General features: G+C 44.7%; 1 protein-coding gene across 8 annotated transcripts in view; it reads right to left on the reverse strand.

The window, feature by feature from the left end:
- Positions 1-18,057, reverse strand: part of LOC120916987 (F-actin-monooxygenase MICAL2-like) — a 300,525-nt gene that overhangs the window by 23,791 nt on the left and 258,677 nt on the right. For all 8 annotated transcript variants that reach the window (XM_040327945.1, XM_040327950.1, XM_040327949.1 and 5 more), the window contains 4 exons: positions 15,516-15,598; positions 12,270-13,320; positions 6,820-6,905; positions 4,335-4,427 (listed from right to left, as the gene is read on the reverse strand). In XM_040327945.1, the coding sequence (XP_040183879.1) occupies positions 4,335-4,427; positions 6,820-6,905; positions 12,270-13,320; positions 15,516-15,598 (1,313 nt within the window). The remainder of the gene's footprint in view (positions 1-4,334; positions 4,428-6,819; positions 6,906-12,269; positions 13,321-15,515; positions 15,599-18,057) is intronic.

The raw sequence follows: 18,057 nt of genomic DNA on the forward strand, positions 1-18,057 counted from the left end.
AGCCCCTCCCCTTACCACCCTCTACAATTACTGTCTGTTGGCCCAGCTCCTTAGCCCCTCCCCTTACCACCCTCTACAATTACTGTCTGCTGGCCCAGCTCCTCAGCCCCTCCCCTTACCACCCTACAATTACTGTCTGCTGGCCCAGCTCCTTAGTTCCTCCCCTCACCACCCTACAATTACTGTCTATTGGCCCAGCTCCTCTGCCCCTCCACTCACCCCCCCCCCTATATAACCTTTTAGAAAGGTGAAGAGGAATTCTATAGGGCAGGCAGTAGGGGTATTGAATTAAAGCAGAGATTCTGATCTTATGTTTGAACTATGTCACCCCATCAGAGTGCCCCCTTACATCAGGTGTCCCCATGAGAGTGCCCCCTTACATCAGATGTCCCCATCAAAGTGGCCCCCTTACATCAGGTGTCCCCATCAGAGTGCCCCCTTACATCAGGTGTCCCCATCAGAGTGCCCCCTAATATCAGGTGTCCCCATCAGAGTGCCCCCTTACATCAGGTGTCCCCATCAGAGTGCCCCCTTACATCAGGTGTCCCCATCAGAGCGCCCTCTTACATCCGGTGTCCCCATCAGAGTGCCCCCTTACATCAGGTGTCATCATCAGAGTGCCTCCTTACATCAGGTGTCTCCATCAGAGTGCCCCCCTTACGTCACGTGTCTCCATCAGAGTGCCTCCTTACATCAGGTGTCTCCATCAAAGTGGCCCCCTTACATCAGGTGCCCCCATCAGAGTGCCCCTTTACATCAGGTGTCCCCATCAGAGTGCCCCCCTTACATCAGATGTCCCCATCAAAGTGGCCCCCTTACATCAGGTGTCCCCATCAGAGTGCCCCCCTTACATCAGATGTCCCCATCAAAGTGGCCCCCTTACATCAGGTGTCCCCATCAGAGTGTCCTCTTACATCCGGTGTCCCCATCAGAGTGCCCCCTTACATCAGGTGTCCCCATCAGAGTGCCTCCTTACATAAGGTGTCCCCATCAGAGTGCCTCCTTACAACAGATGTCCCCATCAGAGCGCCCTCTTACATCCGGTGTCCCCATCAGAGTGCCCCCTTACATCAGGTGTCCCCATCAGAGTGCCTCCTTACATAAGGTGTCCCCATCAGAGTGCCTCCTTACATCAGATGTCCCCATCAGAGCGCCCTTTTACATCAGGTGTCCCCATCAGAGCGCCCTCTTACATCAGGTGTCCCCATCAGGGTGCCTCCTTACATCAGGTGTCCTTATCAGAGTGCCTCCTTACATCAGGTGTCTCCATCAGAGTGTCCCCTTACACCAGATGTCCCCATCAGAGTGCCTCCTTACGTCACATGTCCCCATCAGAGTGTCCCTTTACATCAGGTGTCCCCATCAGAGTGCCCCTTTACATCAGGTGTCCCCATCAGGGTGCCTCCTTACATCAGGTGTCCCCATCAGGGTGCCTCCTTACATCAGGTGTCTCCATCAGAGTGTCCCCTTACACCAGATGTCCCCATCAGAGTGCCTCCTTACATCACGTGTCCCCATCAGAGTGTCCCTTTACATCAGGTGTCCCCATCAGAGTGCCCCCTTTACATCAAGTGTCTCCATCAGAGAAAGGATGGGGGGGAGGGGGTGACACCTGCACTGGTAGTCCACATAGAACTGACTGGACCACACTACACCTCTAAGTGACGGTTTCTATAGAGAGTCACTTGACACTCCAAGTCTCATTTGGACCATCCAAGATGGCGGCACCCAGCGGTAGTCTCAGGGCTTTCGGATGTTCACACCAGGGAGACTTTTACTGATAAATAAATCATAATAAATATAAAATGCAGACATGATCATATGGGAGGGACGTTGTTGCGATGAATGGTCTGGTGACATGGTGCGATGCTGCTCAGCTCCATGCCATAGACGTGCATTCTGCCAGCTTGGGTCATACGGCGCTCTCCGGGTGATGTATGGCAGACTAGAGGAAGTCACTTCATTTGTTAATCTTGAAGCTTTTCCGATCACGGCTCTGCTCCCCCCCCCCCACCATTCCCTGTGCCAGCTCCGGGTATTTCATGTTATTCACACTGCGCCTCCTGGACCGGCTTAATGCCTGTTTGTGCCAAGCAGACACAGCTTATACCTTCGACCAGAGACCCGGCAAAAATAACCTTCGCATCTCTTCTAGCCTACCGTGAAATGACTGAGACATGCAAAGACCTCCATTAACAGTGCGGGTCGGATTATTACCGCCTTGTGCCAGGTGGAAATGAGAATCCAAAAACAAATAAAACATTTTTCCCAAGAAGTTTAAAACAATTACCATAAACCGGTAAAGATCATCAGTGCCCATCGTGATAATAGGTGTCCGAAGAAAGAGACTCCTCTTTCTCAAGCCTGCAGTGAATCTCAACTACCTGACCTGTCCATGAACTCTGAGACTGACTACACACCCCCACCCCTCCATCCACCTTCATCAGCAGGAGGAAAGAGGTCCTGATTCCTCTATATAGATCTTTATATCACTAGAAGGGTCACCAGCAGTACGAAGGAGGTCCTGATTCCTCTATTTAGACCTTGAGGTCTGAGGGACGAAACATATCAGGAGAGACTTCTGGAACTCAATATCTAAAGTCTACAGGAAGGAAGGGAAAGGGGAAGACATGACTGAAACCTTTACATTAATGATGGGTGTGAATTAGGTTCAAGAGGGATGGAATTTCAATATGATACTCAGATCATGACCTCAAATTAGCAGGAGGAAAGTTCAAAAAAGAGGTCCTGATTCCTCTATAGAGATCTTTACATCACTAGAAGGGTAATCAGCAGGAGGAAAGAGGTTCAGATTCCACTATATAGATCTTTATATCATTAGAGGGATCACCATCAGGAGGAAGGAGGTCCTGATTCCTCTATAGAGATCTTTATATCACTAGAGGGATCACCAGAAGTACGAAGGAGGTCCTGATTCCTCTATTTAGACCTTGAGGTCTGAGGGATGAAACATATCAGGAGAGACTTCTGGGACTCAATATGTAAAGTCTACAGGAAGGAAGGGAAAGGGGGAGACATGACTGAAAACTTTACATTAATGAAGGGTGTGAATGAGGTTCAAGAGGGATGGAATTTCAATATGATACTCAGATCATGACCTTAAATTAGCAGGAGGAAAGTTCAAAAAAGAGGTCCTGATTCCTCTATATAGATCTTTATATCACTAGAGGGGTCACCAGCAGGAGGAATGGGCTTCTGATTCCTCTATATAGATCTTTAAATCACTAGAAGGGTTATCAGCAGGAGGAAAGAGGTTCAGATTCCACGATATAGATCTTTTTATCACTGGAGGGATCACCAGCAGGAGGAAGGAGGTCCTGATTCCTCTATATAGATCTTTATATCACTAGAAGGATCACCAGCAGGACGAAGGAGGTCCTGATTCCTCTATATAGATCTTTATATCACTAGAGGGATCACCAGCAGGAGGAAGGAGGTCCTGATTCCTCTATTTAGACCTTTAGTTAGACTACATTTAGAATACTGTATCCAGTTCTGGATATCTCACTTACAAAAAGATATTGATAAGAACAAGCCAAAGAGAAGGGCAGCAAAAATGGTGAAAGGTCTGAGGGACGAAACATATCAGGAGAGACTTCTGGAACTCAATATGTAAAGTCTACAAGAAGAAGGGAAAGGGGGGGACATGACTGAAACCTTTAAATTAATGAAAGGTGTAAATGAGGTTCAAGGGGGGGAAGGAATTTCAATATGATACTCAGATCAAGAAAACGAGGACATTACCTCAAATTAGCAGGAGGAAAGTTAAAAAAAAAGGAGGTCCTGATTCCTCTATAATGATCTTTATAATCACTCGAGGGGTCACCAGCAGGAGGAATGAGCCCCTGAGTCCTCTATATAGATCTTTATATCACTAAAGAGGTCACCAGCAGGAGGAAGAACAACAAAAATTGTGAAAGGTCTGAGGGACGAAACATATCAGGAGAGACTTCTGGAACTCAATATGTAAAGTCTACAGGAAGGAAGGGAAAGGGGGAGACATGACTGAAACCTTTAAATGAATGAAGGGTGTGAATGGGGTTCAAGGGGGAAGGAATTTCAATATGATACTTAGACCAAGAAAACAAGGAATTAGCAGGAGGAAAGTTAAGAAAAGAGGTCCTGATTCTTCTATATAGATCTTTTCATCACTAGATGGGTCACCACCATCAGGAGGAAGGAGGTCCCGATTCCCCTATATAGATCTTTATACTGTATGATTAGAGGGGTCACCAGCAGGAGGAAGGAGCTCCTAAGTGGCAGATGTAATGGACCTCTTGGTCGTTTTCTGCCGTCACTCTTCTATGTCTCACCTGAGCCTTGTGCAGTCTCTTCAGCTCTTCCTGTTTGGCTCTCAGTCTGGCATCTCTCTCCATCCTCCTCCTCTGTTTAGAAACTGGGGAATTCTGTAAGAAGAGGAAGGTTAAAGAATTTTTAGGTAGATTCACATACAATGGCCTAAATTTAGGACGGCCTAGCCTAGCCTTTTTAGGCTACACCGCCGTAAATTAGTTAGGCTAGTAGTGATTCTCAAACCACTTACCTGTTAATCTACGGCGGTGTAGCCTAAAACGAGCGGGCGTAAGGGCGCCTAATTCAAATGACTTGAAGGGGGGCGTGTTGTATGGAAATGAGGCTTGACCTCAAGTTTTTTGACGTTTTTTGACACTGCGCATGCGCCGGGCGACTACATTTCCCAGTGCGCATTGCGGCTAAGTAGGCCGTATGGGCCTATTGATTTCGACGTGTACGTAAACGACGTAACTCCCGATTCGCGGACGACTTACGCAAACGACGTAAAAAATTCGAACCTCGCGGCGGGAACGGCGGCCATACTTAACATTGTTATTCCACCTCATACGGAAATGACGTAATGCGACGGTGTAGGCCTGGCGTACGTTCGCGAATCGGCGTATCCCCTCATTTACATAATCTACGCCGGCCGCAATGGAAACGCCATCTAGCGGACAACAGAAACATTGCAAGCTAAGATAGAACGGCACAAGCCGGCCTATCTTAGTTTGTTTAAGTGTATCTCTGTTTGAGAATACACTTAAACAAACGCCGGCGTAGATTCAGAGTTAGGTCGGCTTATCTACTGATAAGCCGGCCTAACTCTTTGTGAATCTACCTATAAGTGTCTGTATAAGAAATAATATTACAGTTTTTCTCCATTGTTTTGGCTCATTTCTTGAAACAGAAATGACATTCTCAAAACAACACCGACAAATCTCCAAACCACTTGGCTAATTGTTCACAACTGAATTGAATTTCTCATTCATTTCTTTAAATTGCAAATGTCTCAGTACACGTCTCAATGTCTCAGTACATCTTTCAAATGATTAAATACAAGTAGCCTACATTTAGCACAATTTCCAAATGAACAGATCTTGTTGATCTAAACTGATTGTCAATTCTCAGTCTAATGGTTGTTCTCTCCATAACGTGTCAGCGTCATTTCATCGTTTAAGTCATCACATGCACAATAGTCTGTTCAATTGTCAAAATTATTCAGGAACATAAAACCATGAATCAGTAGTGTTTTTAGGTTTTGTGCTGCCCTAGGCCTGACTAAACTCCTGCACCCCTAAATAAAATATGACCAACCCCTTCCTGTCAAGGCCACACCCCTTTCTGTTTAAGACCCGCCCTGAAATTTTTGAGTGGGACACTAGTTCTTAGAGCCTGGGGGAGGGGGGAATGGACTCCCTTACAGTAAATTGCATAGATTTCCTCTCACTTCCTGTTTGGCTATGTTTAGTTACCCGACAGGTGCTGTCCATGACTGTGAATGCTGCCAAACATGTATACCGCGTTTCCCCGAAAATAAGCCCGGGTCTTATATTATATATGCCAACAAAGGACACAGTAGGGCTTATTTTCAGGGTAGGTCTTACCATGTAATGTGCTGTTTCTGCCCCCCCCTCTCCCTCCCTGCCTGTCAGAAATCCCCAGTGTGAACTGAGTTAAAATGCTTGTACAATCCTATAATCCACTCTATTACAGTATTATATAATGTACAATGTGTGCGTTTCTGTAATATAATTGTGCCAAATACATTTGTTATAGCGCCGCTCTGCACTTCCGTTACCCGCCGCAGCTCTCTTCCCTTCAATTATATTACAGAAACACACACATTGTACATTATAAACTACTGTAATATAGTGGATTATAGGATTTTACAAGCATTTTTAACTAGGGCTTATTTTCGGGGTAGGGCTTTTATTGCAGCCTTCCTGGAAAATAACGCTAGGTCTTATTTTCAGGGTAGGTCTTATTTTTGGGGAAACAGGGTATATAGAGCTTGACCATGCAGGACCAGTACAATTTCTGAACATGGAGGCACCTGGCCAAGTAAATGAACGAGGGCAACTGCCTGCTCGAGGAAGAGGAAGAACTAGAAGAGGAGGAGTAAGGGTGCATGGTGGTGGAATAGGGGGAAGAGGCAGAGGAGCACGAAGACACCATGCTGTCCCTCATGAAATTGGGGCCACAATTATAGACCAGAATATAACATACAATACAGTAAGAAAAAGGGTCAAAGAGCTGCAATTACAGTATGATTTTTTTTTGGGGGGGGGGGGGGGTGGCATTTCATTCTTGGACCCAGGCAGCACCATGTCTTGGGCCAGCCCTGGGGGGTGGTGTAACAAAGTGTATAAGGTGGTCAGATTCAGCAGGATTTTCATAGATCCAGGCAGGACAGCAGCTTCTTTCAAAATTTTTTGTGCATTCCTATTGGTCAGCTGCTGAAAACTAGTACCGGTGGGGGGGGGGCGGAGTTTAGGAAAGGGTTACCTTAAAAGGTGAGGAGCGTGCATACGGTAAATCATCTTCGGAGGAACTTGAGTAATTCTCACTTTTTGCCACTCTGTTTTTCATTTCTGAAACAATAAAAAAAAAATGTGATTGTCAATTTAGACGCAGAATGGATTTCGGAACACCTGGCACCGGCTGCCGTACATCTCCACCACCCTGGGCCCTAGGGGCTGTTTTATGCCTGGCTCCCGTCCAGGCTCCCGGGGGCCCCTGTTCCTGACAATCCCGGCTCTGTGTGTATCCGAGACACGGCAGACAAGGCGCTGGCGCGGTTTCTATCTGTAAACAGCAATTAGCCGGGGTGACAGCGCATGAATGCACTTAAGGGCTCCGTCTCCAATTAAAAATGGATGTTTCAAGGTTTGCGATGTATACTTTTTTTTTTTTATTCTAATAAATGATGGTGGAAACGCTCGCCAGCTCTTGGAAAAATTAGTCTTCCGAGTCTTTTTGCGCCTGGAACGCGGCCCGCGATGTGACATCTGTTCAGCGTCCCGGGCCTGGGGCGTCAGGGTGTCTAAAACACAAATACACTTTGTGAATAACATACTGGAAAGGACATAGGGGGGCGCTGTGGTCATAAGCAGCCAATAAGAATTCAGCTAATGCAGCAAGACCTATGAAAGGTGATTTCTGATTGGTGTAGGATATAATGTATCTCTTTAGCTCATTATTTACCATAAAACATTAGGATGCTGCTCTTTTCTACTCAAGTCCTCAGATTTTGATGAAGAGACATTCTTCATTAGAACTTCATGAAGGCCTACAGTGCATGGCTTCAGCAAGTGTCAACTGTGGCCCAGATTCAGGTAGAATCGCGCAATATTTGCGTGGGCAAAGAGCAAAAATTTTTCTCTGCGCCCACGCAAATATTGCGCTTTGCCCGCGATTCACGGAGCAGTTGCTCCGTAAATTGCGCGGGCGATATGCTAAATAGCCCTGCGTAAGGGCGTCTAATGTAAATGATCCCGCCGGGGGTGGGAATCATTTAAATTAGGCGCGCTCCCGCGCCAAGCGAACAGCGCATGCTCCGTCGGGAAACTTTCCCGACGTGCATTGCGGCAAATGACGTCGCAAGGACGTCATTTGCTTCTAAGTGAACGTGAATGGCGTCCAGCGCCATTCACGGTTCACTTACGTAAACGACGTAAAATTTGAACGTCGCGAGCGGGAAGCGCAGCTATACTTTAGCATTGGTTGCGCCTGCTATTAGCTAAAGTGGCCGTACGGAAACGGGGCCCGCGCAACTTTTGTGAATCGGTGGTAGTATGCAATTTGCATACTATACGCCGATCACAAAGGCCGCGCCCCCTAGCGGCCAACGCAAGAATGCAGCCTGGGATGTGAAGGCATAAGGAGGCTTATGTCTGTCATATCCTAGGCTGCAGTCGGTGTAACGAGGTTCCTGAATCAGGAGCACTCGTTACACCGGAGCAAGTAAGCCCTTGCGCCGCGCAACCTATGGTTGCGCGGGCGCAAGTGCTTCTTGAATCTGGGCCAGTGTGCGCAGGCTTGGTGACAGTTAAAGCCCAACGCCAGAGGAAGGAAGGGATAGAGCCACTGCCGGGTTTTTATTGCTGTCTGTTTCCTTGCTGGGCAAATTGTTCCAGTGACGGTGATTATCAGGGTGTCCCCAGGACAGGAAATGAGGCAGCGTGTACCCAGCGGGGACACAGACAGCAAAAACAAACCTGAAAACGCATCTAATCCCTTCCCTGACCAAGGGTTGCAATATAAAAGACAAACAAAGCTATACTAGAATAGAAAATAACAAAAGATAGATAGATAGATAGATAGATAGATAGATAGATAGATAGATAGATAGATAGATAGATTTAGAAAATATAAACAGATGAAAGAAAGAAAGAAAGAAAGAAAGAAAGAAAGAAAGAAAGAAAGAAAGAAAGAAAGACAGAAAGAAAGAAAGAAAGAGAATCTAAAAAAAATAAAGAAAAAAAATAGAAAATTAGAAAGAAAAAGAAATAGAGAAAGAAAGAAAAAAAAAACAGGGAAAATATAAAAAGATTGGATAGATGAAAGAAAGAACGAAAGAAAGAAATATAGGCCCAGATCCACAAAGAACTTACGGCGCTGTATCTATTGATACGCCGCGTAATTTCTACGATGCCCCGTCGTATCTTTGTGTTGTATCCACAAAACAAGATACGACTGAATGTGTGCTCGATCCGACTGACGTACGTCTTAGTACGCCGTCGGATCTAAGGTGCATATTTACGCTGGCCGCTAGGTGGCGCTTCCATTGATTTCCATGTAGAGTATGCAAATGAGCTAGATACGGCGATCCACAAACGTACGTCCGCCCGGCGCATTTTTTTACGTAGTTTACGTAAGGCTTTTTTCAGTGTAACGTTACCCCTGCCTCTATGAGGCGTACGCAATGTTAAGTATGGACGCCGGGACAGCATCTAATTTTCCGCTGTTTACGTTGTTTGCGTAAATCGTTCGCGAATAGGGCTTTGCGTAAATTACGTTCACGTCGAAAGAAAGAAAGAAAGAAAGATAGAAAGAAAGAAAGAAAGAAAAAAAAATATATAGAGATGGCTAGAAAGAAAAAAGAGAGAGAGAGAAAGAAAGAAAGAAAGAGAGAGAGAAAGAAAAAAAAAGAAAGAGAGAAAATATAGAAAGAAAGAAAAGACAAAGAAAGAATGAAAAAAAATAGAGACAGAAAGAAGGAAAGAATGAAAGATAGATCGATATAATAGAAATAGAGATAGATAGAAAGAAAGAAAGAAAAAATATAGAAAGAAAGAAAAAAGAACGAAAGAAAAACATAGAGATAGATAATATAAATAGAGATAGAAAGAAAGAAAGAAAGAAAGAAAGAAATAGAAAATATAAAAAGATAGGATAGATAGATAGATGAAAGAAAGAACAAAAGAAAAAAAGAAAGAAGGAATATAAATAGAGATAGATAGACTGATGAATAGATTGATAGATGAAAGAAAAAGATAGATAGATAGATAGATAGATAGATAGATAGATAGATAGATAGATAGATAGATAGATAGATAGATAGATAGATAGATAGATAGATAGAGACAGAAAAAAAGAAATAGGAAATATAAAAAGATAGGATAGATAGATGAAAGAAAGAATGAATATAAATAGGGATAGATAGATACTGCAGATAGATAAATTAGATAGATAGACTGATACATTGATTGATAGAAGAAATAAATAAAGAAAGAAAGAAAGAAATAAATAAAGAAAGAAAGAAAGAAAGAAAAAAAGGAAGAAAGAAAGAAAGAAAGAAAGAAAGAAAGAAAGAAAATAATTTAAATAGATAGATATAAATATAGAAGAGAAAAAAAGAAAAAATTAGATAATAGATAATTAATATAAATAAAGATAGATAGATAGATAATAGAAAATAATAAATACATATTAGATAGATAGAGAGAATATAAATAGAGATAGATTGATGGAAATAGAAATAGATATATAATAGAAAGGAAGAGAAATTGATAGAAATGGATCCCGGTAACACTTGGTAATAAATGATGATGATGATCATTAACACAGTCAGTTACCATAGGAGCCATTTACAAATCGCCTTATCTCTTTCACCGCGGTGGAATATTCCGGCGTCTCGATGCCCTTTTACTTGCACATGTAAATAATAGTCTTTAGCGGCGAGGTCGGCGGGGCAAGGCCGCTGCGCTTTGTTTTAGAAGCACTCAGCCTAACAATGTCGGTTTGCAGAAAGGAGAAGTTATTAATTGTTTATGACAATATACAGACACAGCCACCTCCTGACACCGATCATCCGCACAGATAGGACTGGAGCGCCTACAAAGCCCACTAATGCCCCCCCATTCATGTGCTGCTTATGGAGGACTAGCGGAAGTCAAGGGCACCAATAGGAACACACGTGTACCCGGTCAGTACAGGCCAAGGTCCACAACGGGAACTCAGTGTTTCCAAATGTTTTTTACGGCTTTGGCACAAAATGTTTTTTTTTTTTTAAATACTTGAAATAAATGGATCACCTGGATGGGAGGAGGGCCCTGCTCTAGGGTATATGCTTTCAGAAAATATATCATGTGTGGGGGGGGGGGAGGTTAACAAATTTTCAGGCCAAAAATATATTTTTTTAAACGTGTCTAAAAAAAAATACAAAAATGGCCCTGGCAGTGAAAGTCTACTTTCAATTTAAAAGATATTCAGTAGTTTTTAGTCTTAAAGGGACACTGAAGTTTCATAAAAAAAAAAAAAGAAACATATCATACTTACGTCCACTGTGCAGTTCGTTTTGCACAGAGTGGCCCCGATCCTCCTCTTCTGGGGTCCCACGGCGGCTGTCTCGGCTCCTCCCCGCAAGAGCTAACCCCCTCTGGGAAGCTCTCTCCCAAGGGGGTTACCTTGAGGGGCACGCTCCCGTGTTATACACTCGGGGCCAGATCCACGTACCTCGGCGCATATATAAGGCCGGCGTAGCGTATCTCAGATACACTACGCCGCCGTAACTTACAGCGTATTTTCCGTATCCACAAAGAATTTGCGCCGTAAGTTACGGCGGCGTAGTGTAAATGTGTCGGCGTAAGGGCGCGGAATTTAAATGACTAAGATGTGGGCGTGTTTTATGTAAATTCAACTTGACCCCACGAAAATGAAGTTTTTTTTGAACGGCGCATGCGCCGTCCGTTGGGGTATCCCAGTGCGCATGCTCGAAATCACGTCGCAAATAGTCAATGCTTTCGACGTGAACGTAATTTACGCAAAGCCCTATTAGCGAACGTTTTACGCAAACGACGTACACAACGGAAAATTCTACGCTGGCCCGACTTCCATACTTAACATTGCGTACGCCTCATAGAGCAGGGGTAACGTTACGCCGAAAAAAGCCTTACGTAAACAACGTAAAAAAATGCGTCGGGCGGACGTACGTTTGTGGATTGGCGTATCTAGCTAATTTGCATACTCAACGCGGAAATCAACGGAAGCGCCACCTAACGGCCAGCGTAAATATGCACCTTAGATCCGACGGCGTACTAAGACGTACGTCAGTCGGATCTAGCCCAGCTTCAGGCGTATATTGTTTTGTGGATACAAAATAAAGATACGCCGGAGCATCCTAGAAGTTACGCGGCGTATCAATAGATACGCCGACGTAACTTCTTCGTGGATCTGGGCCTTGGTGTCTATAGCCGCCGAGTGTATAACTCGGCCCCGCCCCCGGCAGCCGCGTCACTGGATTTGATTGACAGCAGCGGGAGCCAATGGTTGTGTTGCTACCAATCTATCCAATGAGGAGCCGTTAAGATATTGAGCTAAAGATGTGGGATCGCGCCCACGGAGATTCGGGGCTCTGGTAAGTAAAACGGGGGCTCAGGGGAAGGGGGGTGGAGAGTACAAGGTGTTTTTTACATAAAACACAAAGCTGTACATTCCCTCTAACATTCACTCACCTGGGTGAGGAACAGAAAGCAGACTTGAAGCCGCCACTGAACTGGCCCGGGGTCTCTCCTCCGCTTCTTTTTCATTGGCCTTCCTCCGAATGGCCCATGGAACATACCAAGAGTCATTGGAAAATGCACTTGAAGGATTTTCGGAGGGCCTGGTGATCGACCTCAAAGACGAAAAAATTGAGTCTTTCCTGTTCCGGAAAGGTATATCTGAAATGGCGCCGTTTCGGTCGTTCTCTCTGAGGGTGAACCTCTCCAACATTTTCGGCATGTCTTCCACTTTAGAAGAAATGTTGGATCTCTGAGAAGAATTCCAAGATGGACCCTCTTTAGACGTTCTGGAATCACCTCGAGGTGTGGAGGAGCGGTAAGACAAAAAGTTCATTTCGGTATCATGAGGGTCGGTTTGGGGGTCTGAATTGCTAAAGCTCCTTCTGAAGAACGTACTGGGAATATCAAAATAGTTTGTCGGCGTTGCCGGCTTGGGTTTAGCAGCTGGTTTTGGGCTCTCAGAAGTAGAGCCGACCGAACGCAAGAAGGACCTTTTTATGGCGCTAGACAAGATGGAGAATGCCGACTTTGGCTTGCTCTCCGCCTCCCCTCCTGGGTCGTGGTTGACATAAGAGGGTTGCTCATGAAAGTTTTGGGTTTGCCTGGGGTTGGCTGAATTCCAGTCTAGAAGGTTCGATTTTTCCTCGTTGGAAAGGACTAACTTTTTTAACGTTGGGTTTGCCAGCTTGTTTGGCTCATGGCGTTGCAGGTCCTGCTTGTTCCTTTCATCCTTTCGCTCTTCTTTTTCAAAAACATCACGGTGGTCGGTGAAATACTCCGAAGGGTTCTCCAATGGGTTGTTGGGATACTGATAAGTGGAATTTGGATACAAAGTTCTAGGTGCCCCATAGTCGCTGTGTTTTGGGGCCACATGGTTGCTGGACAAAGCTTTGTAATGAGGAACATAAGACGGTATGTCCGGGTAATCCTCCCCGGGAGCTTTATAACTCTGGCCAGCAAGATGAGGCTGTAGAAAATGTTCTGGAATATTGTTGTTAAACACCTGCGTAAGAAAGACAGTTAAATACCAATATGAGCATCAAAATGGCCTCCTACATCATTATACTCTACAAGGTGGAGAAGAAGGAGATGGAGAAGGAGAAGGAGGAGGAGGAGAAGGAGAAGGAGGACATAGAGAAGGAGAAGGACAAGGGGGAAAACGGCTAGAAGTAGAAAAAAAAAGGAAAGGGAGAATGAGGAGAAGGAAAGGTAGAAGAATGAAACAAAGGAGGATAAGGAATAGAAAAGGGCGAAGGAGGAGGAGGAGAAGGAGAAGGAGAAAGAGGAGAAGGAGAAGGAGAAGGAGGAGGAGAAGGAGAAGGAGAAGGAGGAGAAGGAGGAGGAGGAGGAAAAAGAGAAAAACAAGGACAAGGACAAGTACAAGCAGAAGAAGGACAAGGAGAAGGACAAGGAGAAGGAGGAGAAGCAGAAGGAGAAGGAGGACAAGGACAAGGAGAAGGAGAAGGTCGAGGGGTAGAAGTAGAAAAAAAAAGGAAAGGGAAAATGAGGAGAAGGAAAAGTAGAAGAATGAAACAAAGGAGGAGAAGGAAGAGAAAAGGGGGCGAAGGAGGAGGAGAAGGAGAAGGAGGAGGAGGAGGAGAAGGAGGAGGAGAAGAAGGAGAAGGAGGAGGAGGAGAATGAGAAGGAGGAGAAGGAGAAGGAGGAGGAGAAGGAGGAGGAGGAGGAGGAAGAGGAGGAAAAGGAGAAAAATTAAGAGAAGGAGACGGAGGAGGAGGAGAAGGAGGAGGAAAAAGAGAAGATCAAGGAGAAGGACAAGTACAAGCAGAAGAAGGACAAGGAGAGGGAGAAGCAGAAGGAGAAGGAGGAGAAGGAGGACAAGGACAAGGAGAAGAAGGACAAGGAGAAGGAGAAGGATGAGGGGTAGAAGTAGAAAAAAAATGAAAGAAAGAATGAAGAGAAGAAAAAGTAGAAGAATGAAACAAAGGAGGAGAAGGAAGAAAAAAGGGCGAAGGAGGAGAAGAAGGAGGAGGAGAAGGAGAAGAAGGAGGAGAAGGAGGAGGAGAAGGAGAAGGAGAAGGAGAAGAAGGGGAAGAAGGAGAAAGAGAAGGAGAAGGAGGAGGAGAAGGAGGAGGAGAAGGAGAAAGAGGAGGAGAAGGAGGAGGAAAAGGAGAAAAATGAGGAGGAAAAGGAGAAAAACGAGGAGAAGGAGAAGGAGCAGATAAGAGAATAACAAGGAGAAGGACAAGTACAAGAAGAAGAAGGACAAGGAGAAGGAGGAGAAGGACCAGTGGTAGAAGTAGAAAAAAATGGAGAATAAGGAGAAGGAAAAGAAGAAGAATGAAAAAAAGGAGGAGAGGTAAGAGAAAAGGGCAAAGAAGGAGAAGGACAAGAAGGAGGAGAAGAAAAAGCGAAGAAGGAGAAGTAGATGAAGAAGGAGGAGAGAGTGAAGCAGAAGGAGAAAAAGGAAAATGATGAGAGGGAGAAAGAGAAGGACAAGTAAGAGGAGGAAAAGTAGAAGAAAGAAAAGGAGAAGGAGAAAAAGGGGGAGAAGGAAATGGAGAAGGAGAAATAGCAGGAGAAGAAGGAGAAAAGGGAGAAGGAGAATAACGAGAAAAGGGAGAAGGAGAATAATGAGAAAAGGGAGAAGAAGAAGGTGAAGGAGGAGAAGCAGAGGGAGAAGAAAAAGAAGGAGGAGGAGGAGGAGGAGGAGAAGAAGGAAAAGGAGAAGGAAAAGGTGAAGGAGAAAGAGCAGGAGGAGAAAAGGGAGGAGAAGAACGAGGAGAAAGAGAAGAAGGAAAAGAAGGAGGAGGAGAAGAGGTGGGAGAAGGTGGAAAAGTAGAGGGAGAAGCAAAAGAAGAAGAAGGAGAAGGAGAAGTATAAGTAGAAGGGGAAAAAAGGAGGAGGAGAGGAAGGGAAAAAAGAGAAGAAGGAGAGGGAGAAGGAGGACTAGGACAAGAAGGAGAAGGGGGAGAAGGAGAAGTAATTTTTATGGTTCACAAGGTATTAAGCATACGTGAATTTCCTCAGTCTCCTCCCACTGATCAGACAGCAACATTTTAGCTTTATAGCAAGCCACAAGGTGAGAGACTGCAGCAGGGGCTAATCTGTGTCAGACAATTGTGAGCACAGTCAAGAACTGTAACAAATATGAGTAGATGTGTTTATTTTTTTATCACCCCCTACTCTTCATTGATCGCTTTATAAAAAGGTATATCCCTCTATGCCCCGCCCTCTTACCTCATCGTCTGGAGAACTGAGAGCAGTGGGAGAGCCATCTCTTGTCACATGAGAAGATCTTCGACCAATTAGAAGTGGGAAAGCTAAGAAAGATAAATAAAGGTGATCACATGACTGCCTTTTCAAAAATCCCATAGACAGTAAAAAATAAAAATAAAGGACAGAACCAAGTATATAAATATGAGGAGCTTTCCTTTAAATTGCTCTGAACTGCCCCCTAGCCACACGTGAATGAGGCCTTACAGATTTCATTCAAGATTTCTCATCAGCAATTGGCAAGCGATCGATGGCAGAGAATTTAAAGAGGAACTGCAGTCGGCTCACATCATTTGTAATAAAAACATCTTTGCCATTCTGAAGCTTCCCTCCAACCATTTTGCATATTATTTTATATAGACTGGGATTCTGTATTTGCCAAATATGCTGCAGAAATCTCCCTCCACTGAGTCTGGCTGCAGCCATTTTAACTGTGGGCAAGCTGAAGCTGCTACCTGTTCACTTCCTGGATTTACACAGACACACAGAGGCACACCTCCAGCAGGTAGCCAAAAAGGCCCCGGGACGACGTCAGTATATGACGAAACGCGCGTCGGGAAGAGTGACGTGCTGACGTCGTCGCGCTGTGTATCCGAACGAGCGGGCATTCGCAAGCCGGCCGGCTTTTACCTTGCTGTTTTTACTTCCTACTTCTGTAATTGTATCTTTTTTTACCTTATTAAACATTGTCTTACATGATTTACACTATGGTGAGTTCAATTTTTTTTTCTTTGGGCAACACCTGGTCTCCACCCATGATGTCATAAGCCTAGAATAATGACCAGACAAGAAACAGGAAGTGGGCTGTATAAGGGAACAGGAAGTGGGCTGTATAAGGAAACGGGAAGTGGGCTGTATAAGGAAACAGGAAGTGGGCTTAAAAGGAAACAGGAAGTGGGCAGTATAAGGAAACAGGAAGTGGGCTGTATACTGAAACAGAAAGTGGGCTGTATAAGGAAACAGGAAGTGAGATGTATAAAGAAACATGAAGTGGGCTGTATAAGGAAACGGGAAGTGGGCTGTATAAGGAAACAGGAAGAGGGCTGTATAAGGAAACAGGAAGTGGGCTGTATAAGGAAACAGGAAAAGGGCTGTATAAGGAAACAGGAAGTGAGATGTATAAGGAAACAGGAAGTGGGCTGTATAAGGAAACAGAAAGAGGGCTGTATAAGGAAACAAAAAGAGGGCTGTATAAGGAAACAGGAAGAGGGCTGTATAAGGAAACGGGAAGTGGGCTGTATAAGGAAACAGAAAGTGGGCTGTATAAGGAAACAGAAAGTGGGCTTTATAAGGAAACAGGAAGTGGGCTGTATAAGGAAACAGAAAGTGGGCTGTATAATGAAACAGGAAGAGGACTGTATAAGGAAACAGGAAGTGGGCTGTATAAGGAAACAGAAAGTGGTCTGTATAAGGAAACAGGAAGTGGGCTGTATAAAGAAACAGGAAGTGGGCTGTAAAAGTGAACAGGAAGTGGGCTGTATAAGGAAACAGGAAGTGGGCTGTAGAAGGAAACAGGAAGTGGGCTGTATAAAGAAACAGGAAGTGGGCTGTTAAAGTGAACAGGAAGTGGGCTGTGTAAGGAAACAGGAAGTGGGCTGTAGAAGGGAACCGGAAGTGGGTTGTAGAAGGAAATAGGCTGTATAAGGAAACAGGAAGTGGACTGTATAAGGAAACAGGAAGAGGGCTGTATAAGGAAACAGGAAGATGGCTGTATAAGGAAACAGGAAGTGGGCTGTATAAGGAAACAGAAAGAGGGCTGTATAAGGAAACAGAAAGTGGGCTGTATAAGGAAACAGGAAGAGGGCTGTATAAGGAAACAGGAAGTGGGCTGTATAAGGAAACAGAAAGAGGGCTGTATAAGGAAACAGAAAGTGGGCTGTATAATGAAACAGGAAGAGGGCTGTATAAGGAAACAGGAAGTGGGCTGTATAAGGAAACAGAAAGTGGGCTGTAGAAGGGAACAGGAAGTGGGTTGTAGAAGGAAATAGGCTGTATAAGGAAACAGGAAGTGGGCTGTATAAGGAAACAGGAAGTGGGCTGTATAAGGAAACAGGAAGTGGGCTGTATAAGGAAACAGGAAGTGGGCTGTATAAGGAAACAGGAAGTGGGCTGTATAAGGGATTTACTTGCAGAAAAAAAATGTTTTACTACCCAAAGTTAAAACAACAACAAGGGCAGAAGATTTCATAGAAGGAAAAAAGACTGAAGTTCCGCTTTAGCATTTGCTGTGTATTCTCTGAGAAGATTTTCCATCACACCGGCAAATGTGACTTTTTTCAGAAATGTGGCAAATCTTTTGGGCGTGCCGAATGCCGATCTACATTTGTCTCTGTTTAGGTAACCCTACAAGAAGTCTGCACCGTCCTCTGAGGTCAGATTTACACCAGAAATGGGTCACAATTTATGAAATGAAGTCTCTTGGGACTCCAGTGAGACTCTGAAAATAAATGACAATAAGATTCTGTACGGAGCCCCCCCCCCCCCCTCCCCCAGCGTCTCTCCCAAA

The sequence above is a fragment of the Rana temporaria genome, chromosome 11, assembly GCF_905171775.1.
Source record: "Rana temporaria chromosome 11, aRanTem1.1, whole genome shotgun sequence".
Lineage (NCBI taxonomy): Eukaryota > Metazoa > Chordata > Amphibia > Anura > Ranidae > Rana > Rana temporaria.